Source organism: Haematobia irritans, chromosome 1 (assembly GCF_050003625.1).
Source record: "Haematobia irritans isolate KBUSLIRL chromosome 1, ASM5000362v1, whole genome shotgun sequence".
Classification (NCBI taxonomy): domain Eukaryota; kingdom Metazoa; phylum Arthropoda; class Insecta; order Diptera; family Muscidae; genus Haematobia; species Haematobia irritans.
In genome coordinates, this window is record NC_134397.1 from 195,064 (window position 1) to 219,271 (window position 24,208).

At 35.2% G+C, this 24,208-nt stretch overlaps 1 protein-coding gene across 1 annotated transcript in view; it reads left to right on the forward strand.

The window, feature by feature from the left end:
* The window catches only part of osy (ABC transporter oskyddad), an 80,428-nt gene that overhangs the window by 44,438 nt on the left and 11,782 nt on the right, over nucleotides 1-24,208 (forward strand). The window contains exons 3-5 of the mRNA XM_075288666.1: nucleotides 9,185-9,344; nucleotides 10,601-10,863; nucleotides 11,101-11,194. Coding sequence (XP_075144781.1) covers nucleotides 9,185-9,344; nucleotides 10,601-10,863; nucleotides 11,101-11,194 — 517 coding nt within the window. The remainder of the gene's footprint in view (nucleotides 1-9,184; nucleotides 9,345-10,600; nucleotides 10,864-11,100; nucleotides 11,195-24,208) is intronic.

Below are 24,208 nucleotides of genomic sequence, written 5' to 3' on the forward strand. Positions count from 1 at the left end.
AGTTTGCAAACAAATTGTAAATGACGGACCATATCGATGTCGGTGAAACGTCAATTAGTGAGCGACGATTAAGTTGGTGCAATGGAAAGGGTTTTATGTCGTTAAGCGACTGATTCATAATCTTTCTAATCTGGCACTTTGTAATGGTGAATGCTTTACAAATTCATTGAAATGTGCCGCGTATTCCGATAGAATATAGATACCTTAATTTCGAAACACACGCACACACCCATCCACATTTCTATTTGTAGCACACAAATGTCCATATAACGTGTGTCCTGTTTCGATTCACGTTACATTGTTTTACCCAGGCAATAATAATGCGGACTCACTCAGTATAATGGCCAACATGAAAGTTTCCAAACCCAATTGAGTAGAGACCAATGCATGTAGCACTGGAATAATCAATAAATCATATGAGTTAAATTTAGAAATTTTGTGTGTCATATTTTATGGATGAATGAATTCGAAATTATGTGAAATTCCATACTCTAGGCAATATATCACTTAAACTGTTGAATTAATTATTAAAGCTTGGACATCTTTTAGAGCATAGTAGGTCAAATAAGACATCTCTATGTTTAGTGTTCGGTAGTATATGGAACTGCGGGTCCGATACTGATTTGGGTAATACCTTTATGCCCGGAATGAATGAGGGAAGAAAAATAGAAAATCTGTGATATATATTTCCAAATCATTTCAATGAGAGTAGTAGTGCTCTAACCATATTATTTTCTCGGAAATTATATATGTGATTTCGGCAAGCAAGAAATCAAAAGAGAACAATAGTTTTGCGATCAAAATGTTCCACATTCTCCGTTAAAAAATTGTACTACACTCTTGAAACACGTTTGAGGTGATCATACTCCTTCTCTGCGTGATACCGCTAAATCACCATTGCTCCAAGATACTCTTCAAATATTCAGATGAAGCCACCACTACTGGCAAATTATCTTTAAAAAATTAATTGAAATTTGCTAATGAAATCAATAAATTTTTAAATCAAGTATTTTTTACTATCCAATAAAAATTTGATTGATACTATCATTTTCGTGATTGAAGACATTTTCATTAAAAAATTAATTGGATCAATTAATTTCGTAATTGAATCAGAAAAAAAATTGCAAATGTGCATTTGGACATGATCATAGCAACACATCCAAAGAAAGAATATGATCCTAAACATGTTTCAAGAGCATAATGTTATCTAGCCTATTATTAGGTTGCTAGTGCTTGTTGTTCTAGGAATTTATTTTAATTATAATATAAGCTTTAATAAATAAATAAATACCAAGAAGTTAGATTTAAGCATTCTCAAATTGTGGAAAATTATAACCAAACACGTACCTTGTGCTAATTTATAATGACGGTTTCTAAAATATTAATCTTTAAATTTTCAAACATATTTGCATATACAAGTATAATTCAACCCATATTTCTCCCAATCTCCTACTGTGCGATGCGTGTGGGCATCAAGGAAAACTCAATTTTTCAGGTCACTGAAATTTTCTCCTCTCTTATTGTATTCAATTCAGGAAACCATCAGAATTTGTTCAATTATTTGACCGCGGATTCAATTGAGTGAACTCGCCCCAGGCTACCTTTGCGAGACTTCAGTAATCAATGACCAAGCGCTAATCGGCACTCAATGAACTCGGTTGGTGTGCTAATGGAATTTCTGCTTGCATGGTGGTTTACGAGTTTGTTGGCCATTATCTTCTTAAGTTGACTGCCAGTCCGAAACTGACATATTCTTTTGCCGCCACCTGTTGAACTTTGCTACAAACAGGCATTAACCCATTGAAGAGGGAATTTAATTGAATAAAATATTAGTAATTTAATGTGTGGAAAAGGAAAAGAGAAATCTTTGTGTTAACTGATGAAGCAAAGTCGACTATCAAAAAATTGGGTTTAGTGAATTATTGAGTAAGTCAGCATCCTGATGAGGAATGTGAAAATTCCGATCGTCCATCTAACCTTGCAGTGTAAAGGGCTTTGCCGAAATCAATTTAACAAACATAATTTCCTATTGATAAAGTTTCTTAATCTTCTTTGTCCATAAAGCTCGAATAATAATTATTTGTGAAGTAAAATAATTTTCCTCTTTTGCTTAAGCTACTCTTGTAGTTTAGAAAACTCATGGTTTTAAGCAGAAATCACAACTATAATGTGTGTGAAAAAATGTAAATTTTTTAACAAACATCAATGAAGCTTAACGCTAACGTCTCTCTTCAAGGATTAATTGTGGTCACGATGTGAATTTCATTGTGATTTCAACTCTCACCATTTCACCCATGACTGAGTAAAGGCAGATCGGGCTTCATTCGATTTTTTGTTCCTGGTTGGATCTATTGGATGAATAAGAATGAATAACTGAAATTATTCTTCCATTCTTCCACAATAAATCGGTGGAAAAGAACACATTTCTAAATAACATAAATGCTCACAAATTAAATTCCGAGATCTTGTGACTTAACACCTTGTGACTTCTTCCTTTGGAGCCACGTGAAATAAAAGGTAAACTTCAACAACCCAGTGTCGATTGAAGATCTCCTACAGATAGAATTCTTCAGAATATTGAAGATGCGTTCCGGTCATATATAATTTTAGAAATACATTTTGGTCGTTATGGTCATTTGACTGATATTTTTTATCATGCCTTCCTCCCTATTCTGATAATTTTCCCAATAAAATTACGTTTCTCACTGAATACAAAAAAAAAAAACATCACTCATGAGCAAACCATTTATTTCTATGTAAAATTTGTATTGTTAAAGATACACCATAAATAGTATTGGCGTAATATGAAAGATTGGTTAACGCACGGGACAAAAAAATTTATAATTATATTGATTACTTATTAGATTTAAAGAAATAAATTATTTATTATCATTGGTTCATTACAAAGAAAAATGGGATTCCTATAAGCTACTCACAATTGCACTATTCTTGAAGGTGTTCAACAAATGCTTCTATTTCCATCATCATGGTCCAAAAATGCATTCGAAAACTTAAGCAACATTTACGTGAAACTACCATTGGAACATAATTCAGTGTTGGTCTTTTCCTCAACGTTTACCACAATACTTGAATAGTAAAACGGCAGGACAAGAGTATTTTGACAAATAAATTCTATTTACCTCATATCGGAATCTCCTTTCTGTGGGGAAGCATTAAAACGGTTTCGAGTGTGAAACTTTGGCCCGAATGTCAGAGAAAAATTTTGCTGGCGCTTTGGGAATATGGCTTATTTTGACGGGAACTCTGCTTACAAATGCAAAACTCGCACAACTTTTGCCAGCAACACAAACCACACTACAAACAGAAAAGTAGTTTCTTGATGCTGCTGGTCTGTGACTTGTCATTCAAATCCAGCCACCCACCCACTTCGACGAACAGATATCCACACACACACACATAGAGAACATCTTTCTTTGGGCCGACCATTAGCCACTCGTCGCCCAACAGTTGTCTATTTTATCTTATCATCTGATCTGTGAAATGCCATGCCAAGTAACAAATTCGTCCTTCAATACTCCCATACCAGGGACCTCCATGGAAGGGAGAGTGGAAAGCCCTTTGAATAGTTGGTGGTCGACATTATAGCCCACTCCATGTCCAGCTCTTTGTGCAGAGAACAAATACAGGCTGTCATAAGCATACAATAATTTGAGTAAATGACTAACGAATGAATGGGCAAATGGAGGGTCTGTGGGCTGGACCACTGGCTGCCTATAGATCGTAGATTACGGCAGTTGTCGTTGGTGGCTGAGATTGGTTGTATTGTACTGGATCTAAACATCTACAACAAAACCAACAACAACGAGAGCAGCTAGAAAGTCTGAAGTATGAATAAGGGGCCCTTAAACAACTTTTGCTCTTTATGTTTTCATTAAACGCCAACATTCCACTTTGTTGTGGGCCTTTACCAGTTATTTACTGTGTGAGAGGTCTGTAGCTCTTGTGGGTTCAGTCAGCCGGAGTGATGGTCGTCGATGTTCGCTGCCGTTCCTTATTGTATTGCTGGCATATTTCCTCTTACTATTTGTCTAAGCATAATTAAATTTGTATGCACAGGCTCTGTTCCATCTTCTGGCCAATTCAGCTTTGTTCCTTTGCTTTTTAACAATAACATTAAAGACCAACAAGGATGGCTAAAACAAATGAAAGATGGAACAGTTGTGGAGGTGGAGGGGATGAAGGGTCTCATTGACTACGAGACAGCTAATAATGTTTGGGCCTACTTCGTGTTTGCGTAATTATTGGTTAATCATTTGCCGTAAAGAATTTAATTTCCGCCATTACAAAGGCATATCCTTAGAAGTTTAGCCGACTGGACAGTCGTGCGGCCATTCAGTCAGTCACTTAAAGTTCGATAAAAATCTGAATCTCTGTCTCGCAGGATTTGGCTCATCATCATTATCACCAGCAACAGTGGCAATAATGACGATGCCGAAAGCAGAAGCAACAGCAGCAGCAGTAACCACGCCATGAGACCCATGAGACCCATTGGAGTCATTAAGCATTTAGTGTGTGGTACATCCTCATTATGACTGGGATGACAGTACATTATTTTTATTTGATTTTATAGCCAATTCGGTTTATAGCATCGCTACACTATGGAAATCTAGTTAGTCATCTTTGGCTAGGGTGGTGAAAAATAATCGAGTGACTAGGTCTGGTCTCAAACCGAAAATGGCTCTATGTGGTAGCTCTTGTGGTTGGATTTTCATTTCGAATAAAACTGTTTCCAGTAATGGACCTTCCTCCTACTCTTTCTTTGTGAACTAATTGAGTGAGACTACAATCCATTTAAATTAATAAACCATACCAATTTGTTCAATTAATTCCTAGCTATTCTAAGCAGCTCCACCCAGCCAAGGGGAGAGGTAAAGGAAATACTATGTTAGCAGGTAAGTTGTGAATGTTGGCGTTAATTAGGAGAAGTTTGCAAGCAATCACTTGGCTATTGTACCAGGAGGTTGGTGGAGCCCAGCGGGGTAGTGAGCACTTTCAGGAAGTTATTGCAACGTAATTACTGCCCAACCACAAACTTTCTTCCACTATTGAAGCCATCACGTAGAGAAGCTAGCACTGAACAAAAAACAAATGCCATTGTTCGAGAAGAATTGAACAACAACAGCAACACCCACTCTTGGGCTCCAGGGCAGTCCATGTTGCAACAAGGATGTTCTCGCCGTGATGGCTTTTGTATAATTGCTGACTCAGCTCATTTCCGTCGAAAAACACAAACTTATTTTTAATTATGGATTCCTCAGCTTGCCACACTCCATCAACTAAGCAGTGGCTGCTTGCCACCAGCTATACGTCAGTCACCACCGATTAACTACCAAGGCGCATAACGAAGCTTAGCGTCCAAACTAACTTCAAACGCTGATTTTAGCGTTTCCCCAGTGCAAAAGAACTTGTTGTCCTTGGTGGCATGAATCTTTGCCAGTTTTCAAGTCAGCACGTATTATGGCCGACACAAGTCTCCGTTTGAGGAGAAGCTGGAAATTGTGCTAGATGGTTGGCTATTCAAGGCAATCACTGCACTTCACATTGTTCTGGAAGAACTGATTATGTTTTTAAATTCCTCCTACCTAAGGAGTATCTCCCATTTGGCTGGATGCTGGATAAACAACATAGAGCGCAAGAATGTTGGCAGCTCCCGATTTGAAGCTCATATTTCCTTGAAGAAAGTTATGCCAGAATTGACTTTTTACTCAAGTTAACAAGAAGTGATTGTCCACAACTTAAATGGGGCACAAGCAGAATATGAAACTCTGACTCATGGAAGGACTCCATTGTGTTAAAGGAAATGTTCCTAATCTAAAACATAGTCAGTTAATATTCCTCCTTTGTTTTCTCTGCTTGAACCAAGTGGGCATAATAACTCTCAACATTAAATTCTATTTCATATGGTAGTCCATAATGGCGGCAGAGGCCAATAAGAAATATCAGGGCAAAATAACATTGCCAAAAATGTTAAAGCTCTTAAGTTCAAAATTAAAGAAATCGAATGAGAATTCTTTGCTGCCAACATCATTTATGCAGAAATATATTGAATTGCTTTAAATAATTAATCAACTTTTTCTTTACCTAACAACGTTTCATTCTTAACTTTTTCGGCATTTTGAATTTCTAATAACTATCTGAAAAAGACAATATGACCACCTACGGGTGTGCATTGGTATATAATTCTAAGTACTTCGATACACGGGAAAATAATTCCTTTTCTCGGAAATAAAATGTTTGACGAATGAAGTTTGCTTTTTTATTTTAAAATTGTTTCTTTCAGCAACAGATGCCATGAATCATATTTATTTTCTATATAATGAGACAATGTTAATAAGAAAGAAAGCTTTCACTGAAAAAAATATTGTCGTGAGGTCAAAGATTTCATGTCTTTAAAATACGAATGCAAATTTTGCTTAGTATAGAAGACGCATTTCTCTAATATAAAGTTTTTTTCCTTGTCCAAAAGTCGATAAACTTTTCAATGAAGTCGTATTGTCCTTATAATTAAGTGATTTCACTTAAAATTTCACTTAAAAATTGCTTCTTGACTACAAAGCAAAAAATCGTTCAAATATAAGACATGTTTTTTAACACTTTATTTTAAAGACGTTTTTTACTTGAAACATAGCATAATTTCTACTAGAAGTCGAGTCTCAATTTGGAAAATAAAGTTGTCGTTAACTCGTTTTTAAAGGACTTTGATAGCATATGAAGATAAAAAGCTGAAAAAACGAAAACTTAAAATTTGCTTCCTAGAAGCAAGTACACAAAACCTAAATTTAAAAGAGAATTGTGTCTTAAAAGTATCCTAACTTGTATTCTCCGCTTCTTTGGCTCGGAATCAATACCAAAATTTTTAAAGTAAAGTCAAAATCTTTGGAACCGGGCATGCTTTTTTTTCAGTGTTGTTGGTCTAAAATTTCATGTGGACGAAAAGATTTTTTATGTATAATAGGTGGTAACCTCGATAACCAAATAACAACAATAACTTAATTTTCCTTCGATATCATGTTGGCCACACTGAAAAAAGCGTACCCGGTTCCAAAGAGTTTGTCTTTACACTATTTATTTTGGTAGTGGTACAAAGCCAAAGAAGCGGAGAATTGAAGAGAGGAGAAATTTAAGGCAGAATTTCCTTTTGCTTTTAATTTTTGAGTACTTTATTTTAGGAAACAAAGTTTAATTTATTCGTTTTTGTTCAAAAAAATCTATTTTTTGCTTTGTAAACAATATGCAAAACGACAACAAATTCAAAGACAATTTTGAAAAAGTCTTCAGAATTATTAAGGCCAGCTTGACCTTAGTCAAACAAAATTTTAAATCGAATCACTTAACTATAGGGATAAAACGCCTTTATTCAAAAGATTATGGACGTATTTTATGGACATGAAATCTTTGACCTCACAACAATATTTTTTTCAGTGCATGTTCTGTTTAACAGTGAGAAAAGCATTGTATAGACCATAATATTTTCGATGATAACCATACTATTTTTAGTAAGCATTATTTCTGGAGTAGATTGTGATATACCCCAAACATGGACATTTTCCCAATCAAATGATGTTATTTTGTGAATATAGGATTTTTCTCTAGATACACCGATAGAGAAAATAAATTCATAATATATTTATTATTATTATTATTTTTTTTTTCAATGTAGTTCTGGTTGCAAAACTTTAGTCCAAAATTGTGGACTAGCTATAATTCTTCCCTAGTAACTCGTTATTCTTTTATCAAAGTTTAATTTAAAATTTGCCATCGTTATTTTATAGGCCTGCGCAAGGTTGTTTTTTTGGAGCAAACTGATAATCTATTCATGCCCAACTTCTTGGGAATCTCAGATTAATTCAGAATATGAATTCTGCATAACTATCAAATATGATAAACATTACGAGTTTTAGAAATATTTTTGCTGATAGAGAAATATGCCAAAATGGACCATTTTTGGTTGGTAAACTCTTATAATTATGAAGCATAATATGCAAATTCCACAAGGCTACAACGCCAATGTCACTACCCCTCCCTGACCCGACCAATTGCAATGGAAATGTACTTTGGATAAAATGCAAATACTCTTACGTACACCACCAGTTCTTTTGGTCATTTCGTCGAACTGACTGACAAAGGACGTTACAACCTTCAAAGACAGCCACAAATGGAAAAGTCCTCAAAAACATTTGCGCTCATTGTTGTGGTCGTTTTGTTCATTCTCCCTTTTGTTCTGAGGTTAGACATTAAACAAGCCATAATGCTTTGGGAGGACCAGGCATGTTAGGCACTCCAAGTACTGCAAACTAGTGAAGAGTATTTGTGCAGACAAACCACAATTAAAGACATGCCACCCATCACAGCCTATGCAAGGACCCTTAGGAGGAGCCCCAACCAGCCCACACAGGCCATAGAGCCACATAGAAGGTCCTTGATAGGACTGTGCGACAACAGTAGCAGCAACAACAAGAACATCAATGTGCCCACAAAAGTTAATTAAAATAGCAAAACACGTTTTTTTGGTTACATTTGCCATAAGCCAATAAGTAGAACCGAAATCACTGGACGTTAAAATGCAATCAGGAATATCCGGCGAGACCATTTCATTGCGAGTTGAATTAACATGAATCAAAATTTCAAGTTGGACAATTTTTTACGGCATTTACCTCAAGGCATAATTTGTGGCTCGCTATTGTAACGTATGTATAACGTATATGGACTTGCTCTGTTCTCAATTTTAATGTGAATATCAGCAGAGGTCTCGTACGCAAGAACTATTTTCCGATATATACTTTAAGCTATGAATTTAACTTTGAGTTGTCTATCCTTGTATATGAGATGGTAAGCCCTGACTTCCGCTGATGGAGCATGAATGGGTTAATGGCGATGAGATGACCATATTCATCTCATAATTGGTACTGAAATAACACCAGATTAAAAAATATTGCTCAATTGACTGGTATAAACTATGTGTGTAATATATTTCAATGAGCCTCAAGTAACATTAGATAACACATTTTAGTATCAATATTCGACTGAACGAATAATTTTCCTTTTTCGATTTCATTTAGATTCGCAAAAAAGAAATTGTATTACATCTAATTTTTCTAAATTCAAGAAAAGAAACTCAAATAATGTATTAACGTTAATATTTGTTTTTCTATCGTAATTTCAGATATGGATTGCTGGGAGCATCAGGATGTGGGAAAACAACTTTACTCGCATGCATAGTGGGACGCAGGAGATTAAATTCTGGCGAAATATGGGTACTGGGAGGAAGACCTGGTTCACGTGGCTCTGGAGTACCAGGTCCTCGCATCGGATATATGCCTCAGGTAATACATAATAATGATTTTCCACCTTTTCGTATTAGTATAATATGTAGAATCATGTAGAAGCCATAAAATTAAAAAAAAAGTTTAGCTAGACTTCATTAAATCGAGTTTACGTCCAGTGAAAGACGTCATGTAAGCACTAAAAACGTTTCATTCAAATAAAGATTGTTTGTGACCGCGAAAGAACATTCCAAACGATGTTCGTTGGTCTGAAATTTCTTTTGAGTGCAAATAATTTTTTGTGAGTGTAGATACTTCCATTTACATACTAAACACTTTGAATTTGCCCTTTGTATACGTTTTAGATCCTTTGAGGTCTTATCAGATTATCAGCAGTAGTATAACTAAAGCCTATTGCATCATCATAACCTATTTTCTGTTTTCATTTCAAATGAAATTATAAAGGCAAAAAGAAATGTGTCTCAATCGAAAACTAAATGTAGAATATTTCAAAAATTCGTTTGTGTTGTTTCATTAAGCAAAGTCAATCCCCAATCATCACAACGGGTTGTCGGAATTAAGAAATGTCCTTTCTACTACTAAAAATATGAAATATGCATAGATACATTAAGCATTCATATAAAATGAGATACTTTTGTTGAAGAGCTTTGGATTTTGTTTTTGTTTTTGGGTGGACAATGGTGATGGAGAGTTTTCCTTTCGTTACGATTTAATGCGCAAATACATGCATGAATACATAACACAATGAAGGGACAACATTTTGTGAAAATAAATATTAATCCTTGAACCGTTTTTTTTTTATCATGCACTGATGTTTAATTTTAAATGTGAAAAAATCCTAAAGCAATTTACTAGAGTTTCTCTCCATAGAAACAATTAGCAGCCCTGGTGTGAAGCAATCCCTGTCCAATTGAGGAGCACATATGGGGAAACAACCATAGGGGGGTGATGTACTCGACTCCCATGCCTATAGTTATCTGTGAGTTCCCAATGCTCCAGGCATATGTGCCGGATATTGCAGTGTATACCAGTCCTATATGTGTATTTGGATAGGGAGAACACTTTTTTCCCCTTTTTCTACCCATGAGCATTTTATTACCTCCACTAATAGAGATGCATTTAAATATAATTTATGGCTCTGTCTGTCTCTGTGGTTCTATGGGAAGGAGTGTGATGAGTTTCGACTTGTCCGCTGGAGGATGAAATGAATACGAAATTAAATTTTATAGTGTGGTCTTTCTCTTTAATGTTTTCCCTCTTTTTTATCATTTTTCGGTGTCCATTGTCGACTCTAGGAGGTGGCTCTTTATGGCGAATTCACTATGCGAGAAACATTAAAATACTTTGGTTTAATTGCTGACATGTCCCGCGGCGATATAGAAGACCGAACCGAGTTTTTGTTGAAGCTCTTAAATTTACCCAATGGTTCCAAATTCGTAAAGAATTTAAGTGGAGGCCAACAAAGGCGTGTTAGTTTGGCCGTGGCTCTCTTGCAGGAACCAGAACTCTTGATACTGGACGAACCGACAGCAGGTGTCGATCCTGTTTTACGACAAAGGTAAGTTCTTATATTGCACGCTATATCAACACTTTGTCAAACATTGCTCCACAAATCATTTTGTAAGTCTTTTGTCCACCGCCTGTCGTGGCCTCATAGACCATTGCCACCTGCATAACTAGCTGGATGTGACAAATCACTCAAAGCTAATGGCTTATCACAATTAAACACTTGTCGTAAACTCCTTCATTAACACGCACACACTCTCGTGCGGTCTCTCTGTTCTTCTCGTTGCAGCATCTGGAATCATCTGGTGGACATAACCAAGAATGGCAACACAACTGTGATAATTACAACACATTACATCGACGAGTGTGCTCAGGCGCATGCGGTAAGTAAATCCAGTTAAAGCCTTCACTATATAGCACACTGCACTGTGTCAAGCCGCACAGTGGAACATGTCCCAGGCGACATAAATGCCATCGCCATGAAACTGGGTGTACTTCCCAATGAAGTAGGTGGCACAACGAGACATCGAGATGTAGACAAAGGTGCAATCAAAACAAAGCCACCACCACTTGGGAAGGGGGCTGGCATATGTATGTGAGCCTCTGAGTGGTAAATCCAATTAAGAGATTTGTGATTCAAGTCACATCCCAAGGCGAAAAAAATGGAAATTAGCATTAATAAGCCTGTGCAACAAACGTTAGCAGTTTGAGATGGGATATGGCTACTGATTTTGATTTCCTTTTTCCATCACGCTGTGAATGTTTCATGTTGACGGGGGACTGACTCCTGTTAGAAAATTCTTAGCCATAAGAAACAGCCGTAAAAACCTCCAACCGTGCGATTAAAGTTATTCTCATGGTACTTTAGTGAATACACAGCAATTTTCTTTCACAAACAAAGTTTCAAATCAATGAATGTTCTTTTCTAAAGTAAAACACAAAGCAGAAGATGAATTTCTATTTCTACCTCAAAAACTATTGTTAAAGATGAGCTGGAATAAAGCTTACAAATCGGGAAATTATATCACTCCGAAGAGAGATGGGACAATCAATTTGACATTATCGTTTGATGAAATATTGGAGTATCTAAACTCAATATTTCAATATGGTACTTATATAGGTTGGACTTTTTTTGGAAGGCTCAATACCATTTAAGAAAAAGATCTGATTATGTAATAATAAATAAAAATAAACTTTTTCAATTGTTGCTTTGGATCATTCCCCATAAAGCATAAGGAAAAGTTTCAAGGTGGAAATTATACTTTTTGAACCGGACTTACCAAGTAATAGATTTCTATAATTCATAACTGCAATTCTCATACAGTCCGATTAATTCTTGTAGGCCGTTCATGTGATTCACGTGTTGGGAAATCTGAATTTGCCACATCTACCTATCTGTAATATAGTCGATGATTAAATATAGACACAAAATTAGTTTTGTTTTGCGCATCTCTCCAGTGTCTTCATCGTTGCATAGAATGGAGTGAAGGATGTGGAAGTGCACTACACTATTGTGATTTATTTATTCATGAATGGCATGTAGTAGTTTTAAGGATTTAGTCGTGGAATAAATTAAATATTTTTGTTTATACTTTTTTTGCATTTGAACATTGGTATGCCGGTGTGTACGTTTGTTGTTGAAGTCAAAGTTAATGTTAAATATTCTCCCACATAATACATTCATTTTGAAATACATGTCAAATTATTGAAATAAATATTTAAAAATAGACAAAAACGAGTGCATAAAAATTACGGGATGTGCAAATTATTATCAATGTTGTTTCCTCTACAACAGCGGTATTTATTTGAGCATAACTTGCGCAGATTACCTTTTTAAATCGTAAATATCTCAAAGCTTTGTGAACGATGAAAGGCTTTGTGAATATTGCAACAAATTCCGTTCAAACAATTGAAGCTTGAATTAAAGTATTGAACTGTACTATTGTTTTAGAGTTTCATGAAAGCCAAATTGATGGCAGATAAATATCATCAACTCCAAAACACTGTGCCAGCATTAGGGTCTATTCAAGTAGAACTAGCAAGTACGTGAAACACTCTGGAAAAGTGTCGCAAATGCTTGCAACACAGCCACTGTCCCTTGTGCCACGTTGACACAGTACTCGGTACAAGGATGTGTTTGCACTGACAAATGAACACACATGTTAATGTGAGAGACCGCGAGCATAGGTATGTGTGAGTGTGGCTGCATGTCTGAAGGTCTGTAAGGACACTTGTCCTTTTGTTATTCACTTGTTTGAACTCTTCCAGAGAGGAGAGGGAGATTACGTGTGAGTGCCTAGGTTCCAATTCGTTCCCACGTGGATAAGTGTATGTGTTTACATCTCATTTACATGGCACAGCTGGCAGCAGTTGTGGTGAGTATGATTCTTTAACGGAGATGTGATGCGTTTACCTCTATTTCTGCCTTTGTGGTCTTTACTTGGTCATTGGACATATGAACGCGAGAACATAACTCTGTAGTCGTACTTCAATATATCAACCAGTCAATTATTGTGGAAGCTGTTGCATCTAACGAGCAATACGTACAAATTAACCACATCTATATGTTTGGTGGAAACCAAAGTGTCGAATTGCAATTAACTGATGAAAACTTCCTTAAAAATTTTAATATTCTGCAAGTCCAATAATCGGACTCAGGGACATGCTCCATTCACCTCACAAAGATAAGGAATAAATGTCATCCAAACACTCTTGAGGAGGTCTGTAGTCACTCGTTTATATCAAATGAAGTACATTCGATACATATCCATCAAGCATCGTGGATTGAAGCCATGCCTCTGAGCAACTCAAAATAATGTTGTTCTCAACAAATATAAGAACGCTTTATCAATATAGTCTAAAATTGACATGAGTAGATCGTCTAATAAAGGGTCACTACAAAAAAGCTCCAATCATTTTATTTTTCTCTTTGCCACAAACATGTTTCTTCTCTGTGTGCAAGTGATCTTCATTTCTTTACTGATAATTAACAAACATGAAGCAAATTAATTTATTGAATATCCACTGTGGATGGTTGCATCTACAACAGTGGTTTTGGAGTGTAGAGCATGAAAATATAAATGTCGCATTGAGATAATTATGTTTGGTGGGTTGGAGAAGTGATTGAAGTTCGTTATTAGACATTCTTGCGTGACCTTTAATCTGTGCTGGAAGTACCCATAATCACTTTTTGTATAGGTAATGGCTCTGATTCTAACAAATTGGATGTTTCAGGAAGAATACCTACTGAATCAATCTAGCCATGTACGGAAACCACTGCGAACGGAATGTAAACGACATCTCTCGAATTATTGGTAGACAATAGGTGTTATCCTTTTGTCTTCATTTCAGAAAATATATCAGCGAAAAAAACTCAGAAGATGAGGTGAATAGGGTATTTCAATTTTGTCTTTCGCCTCTTAGGGAAGTTTTTTAGTCAAAAGACAGTTACCCTTCATTAAAATTTTGTGGCATAATTGGGACTTCAAATTCCTATTAGTTTTACAACTCAACTAAAGAACACATCCTACATCTACAATTTTCACAAATTTTATAATATTATTCTCAGCTGATTGATAAATCTTTAACCTTAGCACAATGACTGAAGTGGACCAACTCCTTCAATAGAGTTGGTCTATGGTATCATAAAGTCGGCTCAGCCCAACTTTACTTCTTCTTTCTTATTTATTATGCTTGTCTATTTTTTGTGGTATTTACATTTTAAAATAAAATATTTATTTTCCAAAATGTAAATTAAGATTTCGTCCCATAGACTCGCCCAAAGAAATTTATGGTCAACCCTTGACAGCCAACCAGCCAGCTAGGCATTGCTTCCAGTATCCTAATTTCAATGCACAATATCATGTTTACAATCTGAGATATTTGCTGGCTTAATCCTTTAGTCAGCATAAAGTCTCAATAGTGATTACTCGGCCTTGTTCCGGTACAACCTAAGTTACACATGTAATCGCCTCGAATGAGCAGGCTGGAGATGGGGCCATGGAACAGCCCTTTTTGTGTATTCGTCCGTCATGCAGGGAAAACTTTACAAAGAGATTTATTTAAGCTCTTAATGCGAAAAGAACTTAAATGAATGGCAAGACACTAAACCGATGAAGAAGCCGAAAGACATAAACAAATATAAAGAACGGAAATAAAAAGGGATAAACGATAGACGAAATAGGATTGAATTTTCTCGAAGCTCTGCTTGGCTGATAAGCCAGTTGGCTGGCCGACTACTCGCCGCTGCTTCTATTATTGGAACGTGTTGGAAATGAGTGTTATTGGTCTTAGCCTAGCAGCTGCAGACAGCAGTCGACAGCAGAGTTTGACGACAAAAGTCAACTTAAGCCATGTGTGAATTTGAGGTTAAATCAGTTGGGCCATTTTACTTGCCAACAAAAAAGCGTTCGTTAAAGTTACATTCGCATGTGTGTTTGACTGTGTATCTACCCTTGACACATGAACAAAGGCACGCACCCACATAAAAGACTGGCCTCACAGAGGCAAAGGGAAAACGTTTCATAATAGAGGAGAAATTATTCACCACTGAATGCCGGGCCGTATACAATGCGTATTTTTTATTGGGATGCTTAAATGGTTGAAATTTCCGAAAGAAAAGAAAAATCACAATTATTTTTATGCCAGGTGGGTATTTCAAGAAATTCCGTATCGTCATTTAGGCAGAAGGTCTTCTCAATGGTATATTTGACTGTTGTGTGATAAGAGAGGGTTGTTGATGGAAGGTGCCAAATGTTTATGTGAAATTAAATAATGTCGTACAAAGGGTTCACACAGGGAGGGACCCCAACTAAAAGCATTTTTGGGATAGATTGTTATCACGTGGTTTGGTTGAGGAGGTTACTTTGTGTGCTTAACCAATTCGATTTACTTCATGGGTATGAAGAAGATTTAGTGGAAAGTGGACACACATCACAAGCGAACTTATTTAGAAAATTATATTAATTTATTCAAGATCACCGCATACGATCACCAATTAGAATTTGGGTATCATAAAACTGAAATTTAGCTCATCCATTATTAAATTCAAACAAAAACAAAGGACTTCAGAGCAAAAAAACATTATTCTGTTATATCTCCTTTTGGCAAAGTTGATATTAAGTTCTTTAGAAACCACAATCAGGTTAATTGCATAAGGTATATTTAAATTGAAAGGGGAATATGTATTACCTCCCATTGTTATTGTGCGAATTTATATACAGTTTCTATATATGTATGTACTTGCGACTCTCGGTTTCATAAAATTTCATGAAACAGTCGTAACTACCGCATATGCATTTTTGAAAAGGGCAAAGAATTGGCCATATCAGTTTAGATTTAGATATGGCGTCAGTACACGCAAAAAAAATATTCTTTCCTCCCAAACGAAATTTTAGACAAACAAAGTTCGTTTCTCATGTGCTTTTCGCTGTAAGGAAGTGTATTTGAAAGAAAAGTATATATTTTTGTGATAAACATGTAAAAACAATTTCATAAAGACAAACTCAAAAACAAAGAACATTGTTTTCTTGTTAAATGCATTTTCCCTCACATCTTTCTCACATCCACGAGGTTTTTTAGTTCTTAACACTTTTTCCTGTAATACCAACAATGTAGAAGAAATTATACGATTTTATAAATTTTTTTACCTTTCGCCTGGACGGAGAATCGAACCGCGGACCATGCATTTTGTAAGCCAACACACTAACCACTGAGCTATGTACCTGTTATGGTCATCAATAGATAAATATCCATATAAGTTATATTTATATAGCATAGCTTGCGGCGCCCACGAACCGAATAAACAAAGTTTAGTTAACAGAGACAAACATTTAGTTTGGCACCGTGGAGCAGTGGTTGCTACGTCCGACTTGCATGTCAAGGGTCGTGGGTTCGATCCCTGCTTCGACAAAAGTTTTTTTTTACATATATTACACATATGTTCGGAAGATTCCGAAAAAATGTTCAGCATTACATTGTAGTATATTAAATTTTGAACTGTAAAATGTGTCTTATTAAAGACCTAAAGTCAGAAAAGAACAGTGTTTGATATAAACGAAATGGACTGTGTTGTTGTTTCAAAAATAACTTTTTTTATTGAAAAAATAAAAATTTTGTAACAAACGAATTTTTTTGGTAATAAAAGTTTAAAATTTTCGAAGCAATTCAATAAACTCTAACAACACGTTTTCCAAACGTTTTTTTTTCTTTGCGTGTACTATTAAATTTGGACATCTCTAAAATGTACCAAACATTTTAATCTTCTTTTCACTTTTCACTTTTTTTTGAGAATTGTATTGACCAAAACATAATTTTAAAATTATTTTAAATAAATACGAGACGAAAATGGGTTGAGTGACTGTTAGAAAAAGTCTTTTTTTTACTCTAGTTTAGAATTGTTTGTCTTCCCTATTTGTCTTTTTATTCACAATGTCCTTTCAACCGGCAGATGAATACAAAGAGTTTGTGATTAATTGCTCACATTAGTTTCTTATACAATGGTACAATCGACTTAATAGCCAAGAATACTTTTCCCATACCCCGTTCAGAATGGGGACACCAGCGTAGCAGTCAAATGACGATGGCCAGGACGGCCGCTGCCGCAGCAGGAGGTTGGATTCTTTAAATGTTTAAAACATTGTATTAAATCTTGCTTTTATTGCTCCCTGCCAAGAGTGATTGTGTTAGCAAGACAAACATTTATTGGATTGGAATGCAGAGTGGGAAAAGGACAAAGTGAACCACGACAACTCCCAGAGAACTTTGTCCAAAGGGATAATGACCATGTGGCTACGTGTTACAATAAAAAATGTTCCTCGTTTTTCCTCTCCGCCCCAAAGTGAAGACAGCTTAGGTTCTAGTATGTGATGATCTCCAAGATTTTCTAGAGAAATGGACACCAACACCCCCCATCTCCCATACTGAGATGCACTTGCCTTGACCAGTCCCATGGTATGAAAAGTAATAACAATAAATAAAATAAGAAAGTTTGTCTGGCTGACTTCAGGTTTTCTACTATTAATGGGTGGGACATTCGAATCGATGTTTAGAGGTGTATTCAAATCTGGATGGGGGAACAGAGGAGGATACTTGAACACCCCAGCCAAATTCAAACATAAATATTATTCAAAACTTATTGGACTCGTCGTCAGGGAATGTAGGGCAGGGGCCTTAGCTATGTAGCAATGTATTACTTTAGTGTATTTCCTTGTGTTTATCCTTTCTCGCCAAGTACTTTCCATACTAATTTTGTGGGTAATTACTGTGGGAGCAGACGCCAAGGAAATTAAGATAGACATCGCTACAACAAAGCACTTGTCAGTGTCAAGCGGAAAATTAATAGTACGAGGGATTGCCAATTGCTGCTATCTCGAAAACTGAGCCAGCTATAGCTGCAAATGCATCCCCAAAGTCGCAAATGTAGCCACTTGGCAATGCAAATCCTTTGTTGTTTTATGAAATGTCCTCAAAGATGAGCTCATTTGCATTGGCTAGACCAACGTCGTTTTACGGCGAAATGTCGTTTTCTCGTCCGATTAATGCTTAATTGGGCCTTTTATGCTGAACATAACCCTTCATGGGTTGTACTATAAAAGGATGTGAAAAGACATCACAAGCGTGTTCAATGAAGAGACTCTTTTGCTCTTTACTGAAATGATAATTTGTCATTGTAAGAAGGTTTCTAAAAACCCCTCACAACATGCGGATAATTAGGACAAATGGAATATCTTAAATGCTTTGCAAAAACCGCATAAGGATTTCAGTGTCGTACATCATAAAAATTTTAATATAAATAATGTATATCGAAGGATGGATATCATAGATTTGAAGTGAAATTTACAATATTCATCGAACCTTCTAATATGCGCACCAACTTTTGTACACTAAAAACACATGGATGCCTTTTAAATAGGTACGGTTTGTTATTTTTTTTTTTAAACGGAAGAGGCATTTCTCTGATGCGAGGATTTTGTTCTATATTTAGAGCCACTAAAATTTTCATAGACGGAGTATTATTCTCAGTATTAAACGATTCTACTTCACGAGATGAGGCCAGTCTACGTGAAATTTGCTACGAAAATGTCCATTTTAGTTTGGGACAAAAACTAATGATACTGAATAAGTTGAGCGGAGCTTGGTCACATCATTTTAATTTTTAAAAAAGGTAATCTTCTGTGATTCCGTCGTAACTTATAAAATATCGTCAAATAAACAGAAGCCATTTCGAAGCTCCTCCTTTAAAAAAAGTTTTAAAATATGACAGTTTCTTCAAAGATTATTTCTTTATTTTTAATTTATTTAATTTTTAAATATCGGCAACATTTATTTTGAATTTCATTTAAAAAAATAAAGAAAAACATAGAAAATAAAATTTATCTTATTCGACTTATATCTCTACATAAACACGTTTTGAATAATACTATTTTATCGCCCTATTTCTGAGAAGCCCTCCGGAACAAAAATGTGCCGGAAAAAATAATTAACCTTATAAAGGCTCAATACACCGATTGAACAATGAGAGTTTTTCATAAGGGCAAAATTGGCGAACCCTTCAAATCCATCAGTGGAGTAAAGGATGCCTGCTTTCCCCACTCCTTTTTATAACTACACTCGACGAAATATTGTCATACTCAACAAACCAAAACAAAGGCATCCCATGGAGACTGCACCACAATCTTGAAGATCTAGAATATGCCGATGACATCGTATTTCTCGCAACAAATACAGAAAACATGCAATGCAAAATCAATAAATTATCTAAGCACGCAGCAAAATTTGGCCTACGCATAAATGCTGATAAAACGAAGAGTATGCTTGTTGCAACTGGCCCAGCAAGATGATATCAATACTCAAATAAAAAGAAGAAAATACAAATGGATCGGTTACACACTCCGTAAACCTTTTGACGATATATGCCATGAAACACTGAGTTGCAATCCTCAGGGTACGCGTAGCAGAGGACGACCAAAAACCACATGGAGAAGAACTATTCTTAATGAAACTGGAAAAAGTTTTAACGAGTTAAGATATATTGCTTCGGATAGAGTAAGATGGAGATTCTATGTAAATAGCTTATGTTCCTGAAGGAATACGCTAATAAAAATAATTTAGTTCGAAAACTGCATCCATTTCTGGAATAGTATTTTTGTCAGTACATTAATGATTTAGGAAAAACTTTGAATTTTTTGCTAGGAAACTCTAAAAAATTACCCAGCAAGCGCCAAGCGATGAGTTTAACATGGGCTTGTCATAAAACGGATGTCCACCATTCAACAGCCGTTGCACTGAATTTGCTCACTTCTTAAGGTGTGATTCAAATTCAGTGTTTTGGATGTGAATTAAGAAATTTTGTGATATTTTGGCGAATAAATAATTTTTAAATTTTTTTATAAATTTTAATGCATTATAAATCTTGTCTGGAACGTTTGGCAGCAAATATTTTCAAAAATTCGCAATTTTTCTAGAAAGGATTTAGGATTTTTTTCTGCAAAATTTAAATAATTTGTACCATTTTATTAATTCTTAATCTGTTTTTAAAGTTCAAATTACCCATTAAAAATAACAAACAAGCGAGGTATAAAAAATTGAATTGAAAGAACTTTCTATGTAGTCAAAACAAAGAACATTTTTGGGAGTGCATCTTCTGGAAGTGCTTTTAAAGTTGTGCCTTTGGAAGAACTTCCAAATTTTTTTGCTTGGTAGTTTTAACTCTTTCACTACCGGAATGAACCTAATGTTAAAACTTTAATTTGTCTTCTGTTTTTACTTGTACTAACATCATGTAGAACAAAAAATGTAAGTTTGGGGACCTACTTCAATTACTTCAAGAGCTATATGAGTTTGTTCTGAAAACTTGATTCTTGAATTGTTACCAAATGGCCTTATGCTATCTCTCGAAGTGTGAAAAATACAAAAAAGAATCGAATGTCCTCCTAAGTGGACATCGGTAGTCAAAGGGTTAGGTAAACTATTTCTTTAACGCAGAGTTAAATTTCCAATGCTAGAATTTATTTTGAATGATGTTTCATTACATGCCTTAATTATGCCGATAACCTACTTACACAGGCATAAAGAAATCTCACAACGAGCGAGTGTCAGTAAAAAATCTTAAAAATACCAACAACAAATAAGTTCAATATAAAAAAATTCTATTATGACATTTAATGTATTTTTTTGTTGGAAAAATTGATTCTGGTCCACAACAAGGCATATAACCTCATTTGAAGTCTTTACAAAAGCACAGTAATTCCCATTCTCCTCTACCCAATTACAATGGTGAGAAACAAATTGCTTTCCAAATCACATTCAAGTTGAATGAACAACAATAACAACAAAAAGAAACCAAAAAAATTAAGACTATATTTCTTTTAAAGTTGAAAAAGATATCGCTAGAGAAACTCCTTGTGATTGTGCAAACACATGCAAACATGCACACCCACACACCTACATACATAAGCATGTGCTTATCATTGGTGTGGTACGGGTTGTCCTGACATGTATCCTTGTTGCTATTGTTAGTCGAATGACTTTTAATATGATTGGAATTTTATGCATCACCGCCTTAAACTATGGAAATGCTCTTTTCTTTCCCACTGTGAAACTCATTTTGATGTACGAATACATCCAAACTTATACAAAACGACGTATACACACATACGTAAATTAACATATGGGTCAATCATTTACAAAATCTTAATCTTTTACAACTCTGTGTATCTAGACTGCTACAACAAAATCTAAGAGGCATAACAAAAAGCAAAAATAAGGGCTTTTTGTATAAATTGTTGGCCACAATTTTCGACTATCAGCTTTTATCGGAATGTGTATATCCCATTTTTTACCTTTTCGTGTACTTATCTATGTCTGAGGTCGGTAAATGCAACATTCCCAGGGGAAGCAATTCAATATGGTAATCGGTAATGGTGGAAAATAGAGATACATAATTTCCGAGAAAATAACATGGTTGTCACAAACATATTCCCCATCGAAAAATAACATTATACTCTTGAAACAGGTTTGAGGTTATCACATTCCTTCTCTGAGTGCAGTATTTTTAAATAATTGAGCTAAATTAAGTATATTAACAGACGTTTAGAGCTGAAATAAAGCACCAACTTTGGAAATGGGCAACTAAACACTAAACATTTTTTAGTTTTGTTGTGCAATACATCTCTGAGCATTGCACAACTTCTATAAATGGTTCCACTCGAAATGCGACGCACTCTTCGGAGGTCCCTTTGCCATTGAGCTGAAACATAGAATCAGGCAGCACTCGTTGATTAGTGAGACGTTTACCATGTGCGTTATCACAATGGTCTGACTTGCTTAAGTGAGATTAAAATTACGCTCTGCAACTAAAACCTGACCTAACCTAAACTAAGTACATTCATTTTTCTTCTTTGAAGAAACCGATTCCAATATACATATCTTGATAAATATTTGATAGTCATTAGCTAAACATAATTTATATTTAAATTACGTTAAGGTTTCGCGAACTTATCAATATTGGATTGTAGCTACAAAAGGCATAAAGTTCTAAAATTATGCTGAAAACCAAAACATATGAAAATTATTTCACTTGAACCCATATGCAAACACACCTATACAGACTCACCCGTATTGTCTCCATATCTGTGTGAGATGAAGAAGAAATAGATTCGAATGTGTCGGTTGGTGTTCCTTCGACTTGTTTTTAAACAGCATCCCAAATCAGAACAAAAACTTTTATAAGGATAATATTTATTCATGTGATATCGAATCAAACAAGCCAAAGCCAAAACTGAAAGGAACAAAAAGACACCACAAAAAGATCTCATACTGAGTAGTGGGCTAAATTGGAGAAAAATAAGGAAACTGTTGCCATTCTCCTTTTGCCGGCTTCACCAAATTCGTCTGGGAACTGTTTTTCTTTGGCGTTTTCGGTGTGGGTGGGCTCAGGAATTTTTAGTGGGGTAACAAAAAAAATATGCTCCATTTGGCATGTTTGTGGTACATTTTAAGTTTTTTTTGTTGACATTTTAAAGAATGACAAAAGCTTTCCAACTCCCCAGAGTTTTTATTCGACCTAAGAAAAAACGCAAGTGATGAACAATGGGGTCCTTTTTGTTTTGACTTGGCGCCTCTCCTTCAAGAACGGCGTGCAGTCCGAGTAACTGTGGCAAGAGGTTAAAGCAAAACTTAACAAAGGGTTAAATAGTTTTCTCCATGTCATTGACACTGAAGAGCGTTTATGCATTTCAGAGATTACTGATATTTGTTGTTGTCGTTCGTCCAATGGCAAGATTCGTCAATGTTCTTGAATTAATAGAGATCTGCGCGTGAATAAAAACTCACCCATGCTTATTAATAAAATTTCTAGTTAAACATTATATGTCACGGATGGTCATAAAGATCATATTTTTCAATCAAAATCATTATTTAATAGTATATTAACAAATATTATATTAAGAATTGAATTTATTTAATTATTTTTTTAATCGCGACAAAAACGATAATACAAATTTGTTGATTCAATTAAATTTTCAATTGGATTATCAATTGCATTTCCTTGATAGAATCACTTTCAATTAAAAATGAATTACATTAATTAATTGCGTGATTGAAACCAAAAACTATGTATCTCTGTGTATCCTCGTGAGCGTGAATATGGATGTGTGCGTGATTATCCGAAATATGGATGGATGCATGATTATCATAAATACTTAAATAACATACACATTCAAAAGATTAAATACTCTCCCTAGAGCCACGGAAATTTCTATGAGTCACTTGCACATCTCCTGTGCAATTTTATCGCAGTCAAAGAACTTGATTTGAAATTCGAAACTTGTTAAGCACTGCCATAAAGGCATGATCTCTCTCTTATAATGCACAAACTTAAAAGTGGTTCTGTTGGTATTGGCTTCAGAAATCCTCCTCGATTCAAAGTAATTTCATTCCATCAAACTTAGAAGCATTGAATACATTGCAAGGAGATAAACAAACTAAAAATGCAGAAAGAAAAAGAAATCGAGTAAACTTAGTCAGATATTTTGGATTTTCCATTCAATTGCCCTCGAGTTTGTGTGGTCTATTCATTTAAAGTGTAAATCAACTTCCAACTGATTACTAACAGCAAAAGGGCATTCATGGGAATATCATTTTTGTTGCTTTTTTTGGTTAAGATGAGAAATTCTCATGTGTTCAGTACCGCAAATTAATTTTTAAATTTACATTATATATTAAATTATTTAGTGAAAATAAACAAATGTGGACGATTTTCTTTATATGAACTGATAAACACGATGGAAAATCGGGTCAGGTAGTATATTAGTCTTGTTTTAAATAACATCCCAGCAAAAAAGCGTCGCCAAAAAAGTAGTGAAAATGTTCTTTTTGGTTCCGGAAGTAGTGCAAAA